The sequence below is a fragment of the Leptodactylus fuscus genome, chromosome 4 (assembly GCF_031893055.1).
Source record: "Leptodactylus fuscus isolate aLepFus1 chromosome 4, aLepFus1.hap2, whole genome shotgun sequence".
Classification (NCBI taxonomy): domain Eukaryota; kingdom Metazoa; phylum Chordata; class Amphibia; order Anura; family Leptodactylidae; genus Leptodactylus; species Leptodactylus fuscus.
The window spans coordinates 139878942-139889882 of record NC_134268.1 but is presented as its reverse complement, the minus strand read 5'-3'; the positions used below and the strand labels follow the sequence as shown (position 1 = coordinate 139889882).

The 10941-nt window shown below is 42.7% G+C and overlaps 1 protein-coding gene across 1 annotated transcript; it reads left to right on the top strand.

The window, feature by feature from the left end:
• The first annotated feature begins 2842 nt into the window (after positions 1 to 2842).
• FIGNL1 (fidgetin like 1) lies at positions 2843 to 9210 on the top strand. Its single transcript, XM_075271063.1, has 2 exons — positions 2843 to 2926; positions 7036 to 9210. The coding sequence occupies exon 2, from the start codon at positions 7044 to 7046 to the stop codon at positions 9003 to 9005; it is 1962 nt and encodes a 653-aa protein (XP_075127164.1). The 5' UTR covers positions 2843 to 2926; positions 7036 to 7043; the 3' UTR covers positions 9006 to 9210.
• The last annotated feature ends 1731 nt before the right edge of the window (positions 9211 to 10941 follow it).

Below are 10941 nucleotides of genomic sequence, written 5' to 3'. Positions count from 1 at the left end.
GCGATGTTTAAGATCTACAAGCAGAAACTTAGTCGTGGCCATGCAGAAACAAATGTAGGAATGTCATCTCTACATATTCATTTGAAAAGACATCACTTTCTAATTTGTAAAAATAGACATGACTTTGACACCGACAGGGAATATCAGCAAGGCTGTTTTCCTACTCCTCCCCATGATCTTCCTGGTAGGCAAGCCAAATCTTCATGTAGTGCTAGCACATGGTCGTTGTTACCAACATTATCACCAACTGTTTCGATTCCTCTGTGAAATTCCAACTCAGTGGAGCTCCACCTTAAATAAGCTGGAGTGGCTGTGTGAGCAGCAGAAGGCATTGAATTATTATTGCGTGTAGCAGATAATAGGGACAATGTGCTACTTTGAGATAAGTCATTGGAGGCTGAAGAGGGAAGCGTGTGTTGGCTCTCTTAGCCCTTTGTAGAAGTCACTAAAATTATCAGCTGTGATGGCCGCAGCATCAGCGATGTGATCCCTCTATTGTATATTTTACAAGAAACCTCTACACTCATGTAACGAGGAATGGAAGAAGAGGAACTATTTCTTAGCCAAGGTCTTTATGTTGATGGAGGAGGATTCAGGTCAGGGTCATTATGGTAGAGGAACTGGAATTTCTAGACTGGAAGAGGAGGAACACTCTTCCTTGGATCCAAAGGGGGTCCTTGATATGCCACAGGCATAGCCAGGGGAGGAGGATGACCCTTATCTGTTTCAAGAAGAAGAAGATGATCATGATGATGACGACCACACTGGCTAAGAACACCGACCATGGCAGGCCCCTGGATTTGTGCATCCACTGGCAAGCATGGCAGGCTGTATGTTCTGCTGCTTACACAGTGACAAGCATATTATTAGAATTAAGCAGAGGGATGAGTACTGCCTGACAGTGCTCTTAGATCCCTGCTATAAAGACAAAATCGGAATTCTTCCTTGCTTCCCAAAATGTAGAAAGACTAGAATTTTCAGATAGGCTGAATACCCAGCTTACCACAGAGGTAACTGCAATTGCCAGTCGCGTGCATACCCAGGTGGCCTCTGTCAGCTCCGAGTCCACCTCATGGTTTGTTCACATCTGCACCCCAGGTCTCCGTTATGCAGGTTTCCGTTTCTTGCCTGAAACTGGGCAGGAAACGGAAACCTGCAGTCATTTTTCAAACCCATTCATTTGAATGGGTTTGAAAAGTGTCCGGCCGTGATTGTTGGTGAGCGTTTTGTGTTCTCCACGGCGAAACCGTTTTTTTTTTAACCGGACACAAAGTCCTGCATGTCCAACTTTGTGTCTGGTTAAAAAAACAAAACGGTTTCACCACGGAGAGCGCAAACGGACACGGTCTGACAGGTTTCTGGAAACCTGAAAACGGAAATCAAGTGCTGGTGTCCCCAGTTTAATGTCCCCCCTCCATCTGTTCCTAGTTTAATGTCCCTTGTCATCTTCCACCAGTTTAATTGCCCCCCCTATATCTACCACTAATTTAACGTCCCCCTTCATCTGCCACCAGTTTAATGTCCCCTTTTATCTGCCACCAGCTTGTACCCCTTTATCTGCCACCTGCCTAATGTCCCCCTTTATTTACCTCCAGTTTAATTTCCCCCTTCATTTGCCCCTATTTTAATTGCCCTCTACGTCTTCCCCCAGTTCCCCCATTTTGCTCACACTTACTGCCTCTTCTCAACTCCTTACCTTACATCAGTCTCCGTTAAAGGGGTTGTCCCATCACAAGGATCCTATCTATACTGCTTGTTAATGTGAATGTAAGACTTTTCCTAAATACATTGCTTCAGAAAAACTGCTTTGTTTGTCCACTATCTTACTTTATTCATTTCTTTGTTGACACATCCCTTGACTTATCTGGTCAAAAGTCAAGTGATGTATCTGCTGCTCTGAGGGGGGAGGGAGCCTGGAGGGGGTAATTTACACTTTGGGGGAAGGGGCCGCCAATACAGACCCGGCATCCGCTGTAATAGAGAGGCGGATGCCGGGGAGTGTTAGACGCCGGCACAGGTGCCTGCAACATCGCTACGCTCCTGCCCTGCATGAAGCCAGCAGCGGCAGAAGCGATGCTGCAGGATTCCTGGAAAACCAATTACCAGAAGGAATAATTCCTCCTTTGTCATTAACTATATAAACCATGTTATTTAATTGTAACTTTGACCTTACTGTATAATCCACCGATATTTTGGGACATTTGCATAATACATATATCTCTGAACATATATTAATACATACATGACCTCTGGACATATCAATTGACATTGTTTTTTTCTGTGAAAAACAAATGGTTTTTTTTGTATGATTTTCAATAGCTTTGTTTGTATTTGGAGCCTTATTTACACACACACACACACACACACACACACACACACACACACACACACACACACACACACACACACACACACACACACACACATTAACTGTGTTATTGTTAATATATTCACCTCAACAGTTTTCATTCTAGGTGTTTGAGTATTTGGTCACTTCACAGCGCACCTTCTCTTTAACCTTCGCTTCACTTTAAAATTTTATAATAAATTTACCGTCACATTTATAGACTATAGACTAAATTTGCCGTCATATTTATAGTACTATAGATTATTGTACGTAGATTAATATTGAACTCCGCACTACATGCCTACATCATCTGGATTTGTACTGCGTGCATTATATGAATTGGTAGTCTGCTGCCATCTTGTGGCAATTTGTCAGTATTACAAATAGATTCTGCTAGTGAGGCTGGCTTACACTTGTTACCTCCCACTACAGGAAGAAGGGAGTGTTGTGTTGTAGCAGGGTCATGTGGGGGGATCATGTGACTTTGCCTTACAGCGCGGGTTCGTTTCTTCCCTTTAGTGAATTGAGCGCAGTACAAGTGGGTGTAGCCATCATATGAGGCGTCCATCTTTGTTATCGGTATGTCTTACATATCATTAACCCTTTCACATGTGCTTTTTTTTGGTTTCTTATTAGTGACTCATTATATAAATCTGTGACCTCTTATACCATCTGGTGCCCCCAGAAGTGTGTGAGTGACACTGTGCTGGTACATGGGATAGGTGCTTGCACTAATATTGTATGTATGGATGTGCTTAGCACAGCTTTCATGTAGTTATTATGGGATGGTATACTGTATGTAAGGGCTTGTTCACATCTGCGCCCAGTCTCCGTTCATACAGGTTTCTGTTTCCTGCATAAAACAGAGCAGGAGTCTTTCTCACCCATTCATTTGAATGGGTGAGAAAGCTGTCCGGCCGTGAGCAGCGGTGAGCGTTTTACGCTCTCCGCCGCGAAACCGGGTTTTTTAATCCGGACACAGAGTCGGACATGCAGTACTCTGTGTCCGGATTAAAAAATCCGGTTTCGCGGCGGAGAGCATAAAACGCTCACCGCCGGACCTCGTCTGTGCTTTCCGTCTTCTGGCATGCAGAAGACTGAAACCACAGAACAGACAGCTGAACGCAGGTGTGAACCTAGCGTAACTGGCTTATGCTATGTTCACACTAACGTCTGGTTCTCAGTATGATACTCCGTCCCCCATTCTGCTTAAAATAGGCGGGAAGAAATCGGGGAGACCCCATTATAGTATATGGCGTCCATGGGTTTCTGTGTGTAACTGCTTAACGCTAGGTTCACACCTGCGTTCTACTCTCCGTTCTGTGCTTTCCATCTCCTGCATGCCAGAAGACGGAAAGCACAGAAACTGGATTTTTTAATCCGGACAAAGAGTACTGCATGTCCGACTCTGTGTCCGGATTAAAAAACCCGGTTTCGCGGCGGAGAGCGCAAAACGCTCACGGCTGGACATCTTTCTCATCCATTCAAATGAATGGGTGAGAGAGACTCCTGCAGGTTTCCGTCTCCTGCTCTGTTTTATGTAGGAAACGGAAACCTGCAGAACGGACACCTGGGTGCAGATGTGAACGAGCCCTAAGCAGGTAGGGTTTCTGTTTTTTGGGTCCCCAAGGGGATCTGAAGGACGTAAACCCAAACTCTAGTGTGACCCTAGCGTTATATATATTTCATCACCTCTTTTATCATGTAGCCTTTTACCGTTTTCTCTTTTTGGTTATGTGTTATAATTGCTGTTTAAATAAAGATTTGTATTTTCTCCACAGATTTTGGGTGTCATTTTTGGCAGTTTATTTGTAGTTGGCACACAAAATAACATACAATGCTCTTGTTAGATGTGTAGAAACAGCCCTACAAGGTACAGTCATTAGCGCTGAATTTTCTTCTGACAGACTCCCTTTAACACCTAACCTGCCAACCGTCTTTAGGCAGTGTAAGGCGGCATGCACACAACATGTTGTACACTGCACACTGACATTAAGAGTACTTTCACATGGCGGAAACCGAAGAGGAATTCCACTGCTGTGTTCGGCTGCGGGCTTCCCGCGATAGGATGCCAATGCATGGCAGCGGCATCCCTTGGCGACTTTCTGCTGCTGATTAGGCCCAGATGAATGGTTCTTTTCAGCAGAGACTCTACAACCATCGGAATATGCAGCAAAATTGAGCAGGACGCTTATTTTTTCAACATCTTGCTACGATCTCTGACTCCCACTTAAAACAATGTGAAGTAGATTCTGGGGGGAAATCCACAACAAATTTCTGTGTGTGAACGTACCCTTACACAACCAATTGTCAGATGGAATAAGCTATGTCATATGTCAAAAATCTATTTCATATGTTCAGCTTACTGCAGCCATTTTGTCACCTGTGCATACGAGGGAAGTTGAAGAGGTTGTCCAGGAATTTATTTTTTTTTTAAAGAGGACCTTTCTTCAGTTGGGGCACATGCGGTTTTATATACCTCTAGAAAGCTGACAGTGCGCTGAATTTAGTGCACTGTCGGCTTTCACGATCTGTGCCCCAGGTGAAGAGATATCGGTGCCGGTACCGTAGCTCTTCACCATCAGAACGGCATTTCTGTCAGGAACGCCCTTCCTCACAGCAGCGCCTATAGCACTGTACTGTGAGAGCGGCATAGATTGTGAAAGCCGACAGTGCGGTGAATTAATTGCACTGTCGGCTTTCTAGCGGTATATAAAACCACATGTGTCCCAACTGATGAAAGGTCCTCTTTAATGCCTAGACAACCTGGGGAGGTGAAGAAAAAAAACAAAAAACATACTCACCTGACCCCAGTACTCTGATGTCCTCTCAACACAGTCTGGTCTTTCTGCTCTGATATCTTCTCACAGTTCTCTTCCTGAGTTCTGCTGATTGCCCTCTGTGGTCACGTGACCTCTCAAGTCAATCAATAGCCTCAGCAGGCCTTAGGAAGAGACCCGTGATGTCACAGGTAGTGGCATTGCATGGCCTTCTCTGAGGCTGCTGATTGGCCTCAGTGGTCACATGTGGCAGAGTATTGTATAGAAATAATGTATTTTGGTAAATTTTCTTCCTCCTACTGTATCGTATTGCACAAAGATGTAGCTTTATTCACTTTACATTTCATTTTAAGTATTGCTGTTCAAACTACAGTATTGTAAATGGTAGCTGATAAAAAGTTAATGCATAGGACAGGACACCAAATTTTTCATTTATATACTGCTCACTACACATATAAACAATAAGTTTTCTTTTGTGGGTCAAGTTCATTAAAGCAATACCCTGTTTATCATGTGGGACAAGCTGTAATTTTCATCAGTACTCTTTTGATACTGTTTCGGACACAGCAATGCTAATCATAAATATATTTGTTATTTTAATATGATAATAAAATGTGTCAGATTGGGTTCACACCGGCATCTGAAGTACAAATTTCTTGAAAAATGCGAGCAGAACTTTTCTCTCCGAATTTTTCGGGTGGCAACCCCACGGACCCCATTATAGTATCTATGGGTAGCTTCTTTTTATACAGGTTAGGTTTCAGTTTTTCGGATTCTCAAGCGGACCTGAAAAACGGAAACCTGCGCACAAGTGTGAAACTAGCGTATTATTTCGGTCTCATGGTTATTTGTTTTGCTGTTCAATGTACTGTGTCAGTCTAATACACTGACAGTAAAATTCAGATCATAGGCCTGCTAGTCAATGAAGTTCAGAGAGTTTTAGAGTTTAAAAGTGAAGCTTAAAGAGTTTATGTAGTCCTATTGAGCACTTGTTCCTTATTTAGAATCTAGGAGACATTGTTCACTATTTTTAATGATTTAGTTCCTGTTATTTTTGCTTTTAACTCAAAACTTTAAGATAAATAAATCTTAAGTTTTAAATTACACCTGTTATGAATGGGAAAACTTAGAATGTAATTTTGTCAAAAGACATAAATATTGGATTTTTCAAAATATATCTATCAGGCACCAGAGTTATGTGTTAGGCTAAGTTCACATCTGAGTCGGAGAGTGCCTGTGTATACACAGTAATAAAGAGATGGACTGTAGAGATGAGCGAACACTGTTCGTATCAGCCGATCAGAACAGCACGCTCCCATAGAAATGAATGGAAGCACCTGTGACGCTGACTTTGCCGGCGGCCGGCCGACGTCACAGGTGCTTCTATTCATTTCTATGGGAGCGTGTTGTTCGGTTCGGCTGATCCGAACAGTGTTCGCTCATCTCTAATGGACAGGGGTGAACCTAGCCTCCCTGCTGCCTGAAGTGATTTATAGAAAGGTGAAAAAAAAAAACCTGACCTGGCAATCTTTGGTGGCCATGCCCTCACAATTGCAGATCAAAAACAAACTTTTTGGGTTTGGGGCAACACGGTGGCTCAGTGGTTTTTCTGCTAGCAGAAAAAGGAACCCATTGAAGTCAATGAGAGGCTTTTTTTTCAGCGCTGGATCTGATGTGGATTCCACACCAAATTCAGCGACATTTTCCTCTGTGTGAATGTACCCTTAAGGTTCAGCTTTCTGCTATGGGTTCCACAGTGATTGTTTTTGGAGAGGAATGTGAGGTGGAAGACCCCTTCAAATTCCTCTGTGTGAAGAGGCCACATTTTAGGTTGAATTACTGAAACAAAAGTGAATATCAAAATGTATGCATTGAATCATTAATGTTTATTTCTGTTTTGATTTATAGGAAACGCTATGCAGGCTCCTGACCCCAACTCTGTTCAACTGAGTGAATGGCAAAAAAATGCTTTTACTCTATATTCTGCCACCTGCTCCCCCATACAGAAGGCAGAAGTATATCGTGCACATATTTCTCAGATTCAGTATGCATGGGCAAACTCTGAGATCTCCCAGGCATCAGCTGTCCACCTGTTCAAGAAGTATACAGAAAGGTATTCTGCCATCATTGACTCTGACAAGGAAGGAAACGGCCTAAATAACTACGCTGACAGCATTATGTCTTTGGCCAGATGTCCACGCAATGACAGTGACAAGTGGCAGTCTTCACTGACTACCGATAATGTTTTAAAATTAAAGTGTGTACAGGAGATGTTAGAGTCTGCTAGATCAGGCCTGCAGTCCCAGTTGAGTTCTGCAGATGCTTCACTTAGTGATGATAATGGGGTCAGCTCCTTTGGAAATTCATTGGTTGTGAATAAAGACATCAGCAGTTTAAAACAGAAACGGACATTAGAAGACACAGCTAAAGGAAACTCTAACTTATTTCAGAATGCTAAATTTTCAGCACTGCCAGACAATAAATGTACTGGTAGCTTACCCAGTGTAACATGCAGCAGTAAACAGCAGGGCACAACTCCATTATTTGGAAAGAATGATGCAGACATTTCTGCAAATATACGTAATGTTCCTGGGCAGTCTTTGTTTTCTACTGGAACTTTTGCAAATACAGGAAAAAGGAAGGCTTTTTATGCAATGGGTGATGAAGATGGAGATCAGAAACAAACAATGAGCAAGTCGAACGTGGCAGTAAGTGGACACTTTGAAGGAAATGGCTTTAAAACTGCTAAGGAACAACTATTGGTGGAACAGCAGAAAAAAGTTAATAGCCAGTCCCGCAGCACAGGCCCTGGAATCTATGGTACTGGAAAAAAGTCACTAGGTGCTGCGCGCTCGCGTGGACTGCATGGGAAATTTATTCCTCCAATTGCAAAACAAGATGATGGTGATAACTTTGCTGGTCACAGAAAAACATATACACCTAATAACAGTGAGCCAAATGTGCCTTCCGATGAGCGCTTGAAAATGATAGAGCCAAAGATGATTGAACTCATCATGAGTGAGATTATGGACCATGGCCCCCCTCTAAATTGGGATGATATCGCTGGTTTGGAGTTTGCCAAAACTACTATAAAGGAAATAGTGGTGTGGCCTATGCTGAGGCCAGACATATTCACTGGACTTCGGGGACCACCAAAAGGCATTCTTCTTTTTGGTCCTCCAGGAACAGGAAAAACACTAATTGGAAAGTGTATTGCATGTCAGTCTGGTGCAACATTTTTTAGCATTAGTGCATCATCCTTAACCTCCAAATGGGTTGGTGAAGGTGAAAAGATGGTTCGTGCTCTCTTTACAGTGGCAAGATGCCACCAGCCTGCTGTCATTTTTATAGATGAGATAGACTCCCTTTTATCACAGCGCGGGGAGGGAGAGCATGAATCTTCCAGGAGGATTAAAACAGAATTTTTAGTGCAATTAGATGGTGCCACAACTTCCTCAGAAGATCGCATACTTGTGGTTGGTGCTACTAACAGACCTCAAGAGATAGACGAGGCTGCTCGAAGGCGACTTGTTAAGAGACTGTATATTCCTCTTCCTGAAGCCTCAGCGAGAAAGCAGATTGTCGTTAGCCTGATGTCTCAAGAGAATTGTAGCCTATGTGAAAAGGAAGTAGACGATATAGTCCAACAAGCTGATGGGTTCTCTGGTGCAGACATGACTCAGCTGTGTCGAGAAGCTGCCCTTGGTCCAATTCGCAGCCTTCAAACCTTTGATATTTCTACCATATCATCTGATCAAGTCAGGCCTATTGCTTACATTGACTTTCAAAATGCCTTACAAACAGTGAGGCCCAGTGTTTCCAAGCAGGATTTAGAATTGTATGAACAGTGGAACAAAACTTTTGGTTGTGGAAGATAGAATAGACAATGTAAACCACTCTTGTACCTCCCAAAATGATGGGAGAAAAGAATCCAGTCCCATTCTCATTGTGGAGGAAAGGGTACTATAGAAAAGAAAGAAATATAGTGACACAAGGAAGAAAGTGGTTGTTACTTACCTATTAGCTATAAAAGATGTTCATATGTGTAAAGGTTTATACATTTTAATTTGGTGTTCAAGTTATTGCCAAATAAATCACACTGTACAACTTTGCTTTAATTTTTTTTTATCTTTGATTACAAAACGTTACCTAGTTTTATTGGCAACTCAGCATATTTTCACTTGCCATTGCATTCTGTATTTTTACTGCAAAGAGGAGTTTGTCACTAGAACCCAGCATATCTCCCCAGCCCTGCAGAAAGATAGATGATGGTCATGTGAATCAGTGCTTTCTCCTTGGGAATGTATTCCTACATTGCAGAGATGTTGTTTTTGTAAATGTGTAAATTGGCTCTCGGAGCAATGAGAAGGTTCCCTCTGCAACTCCCCTGATACTCCAGATCTATCTACGGTGCTGGGTTTGATATGCTGGTTTCTGATGACAGATTCCCTTTAACCCCTTCACACAAAATATATGTGATTAGGTTTCACAGACCTTAGGGAGTCTGAAAATAAAAGTAAAAGAAAAAAAAAGTTTTTAAAAGTATAAAAAAAAATAAGACAAAAGTTCAAATCACCCCCCTTCCCTAGTTCACATACAAAAATAGATAAACAATAGAGATGAGCGTGTAGTATTCAATCGAGTAGGTATTCGAATGAATACTACAGTATTCAAAATACTCGCACTCGTTCGAATACTATCGCTATTCGCAGTAAAGATTTGATTCAGAATCAGTGTTGATTTGCCGAATGCTATACACTGTATAGCATTCGGCAAATCAACGCTGGTTCTGCAGCAGGCTCGTCCTTGCTAGTCGGGAGAGCTGGCAGTTTGCGTTTATGCGGGAGCTGACATTTTCTAATAGCAATGCATTGACCAGCGTTGACATTGATTGGCCAGTGTACAGTATTCGGGCAATCTACGCTGGTTCTGCCGGAGGCTCGTTTGTGAGGAGGTGGAGTCTAAGATAGGACCACAATGGAGACTGCTGTGGTTCGATCTTAGACTCCGCCTCCTCACAGACGAGCCTCCGGCAGAACCAGCGTTGATTGGCCGAATGATGTACACTGGCCAATCAACGCTGATCAATGCATTCCTATGAGAAAAAGTCAGCTCCCTCATAATAGCAAGCTGCCATCCCTCCTGACTAGCAAGGACGAGCCTGCTGCAGAACCAGCGTTAATTTTCTGAATGCTATACAGTATATAGCATTTGGCCAATCAATGCTGGTTCTGCAGAACGAGTAAAGGCCGGTTTACATTAGCACTTGCCTCCTGTCCGGAAGGAGTCCGCAGGAGGACCCCCCAAACGGAATATCAGCGCAACTGCAAGCGCTGTGCAGTTAACGCGCACGGACTCCATAGACTATAATGGGGTCCGTGCACTTTAACTGCACAGCACTCCTCCTAAACACTCTGCTCCTGCTACTCGTGGACTTGGTGACTCTCCTTTAGTCGAATAGTGGTTCCCCTGAAACAAGCATTTTTTCCCATAGACTATAATGGGATTCGATATTCGATCGAGTAGTGGAATATTGAGGCTCTACTCGAAACGAATATTGAATCTCGAATATTTCACTACTCGCTCATCTTTAATAAACAATAATAAACATAAACACTTCAAGTATCCCCGTGCTGAAAAATTCCCGAACTATTAAAATATAAAAATATTTTTTTCCCATAAGGGGAGCAGGATGTTTTTTCAACAGCTTGCCTCCTATAAAAATGGAATAGAAACAGATCGAACCATCAGACATTCCCCAAAACGGTATCTGTAAAAAAACGTCACCTTGTTCCGCAAAAAAGACCTTACACA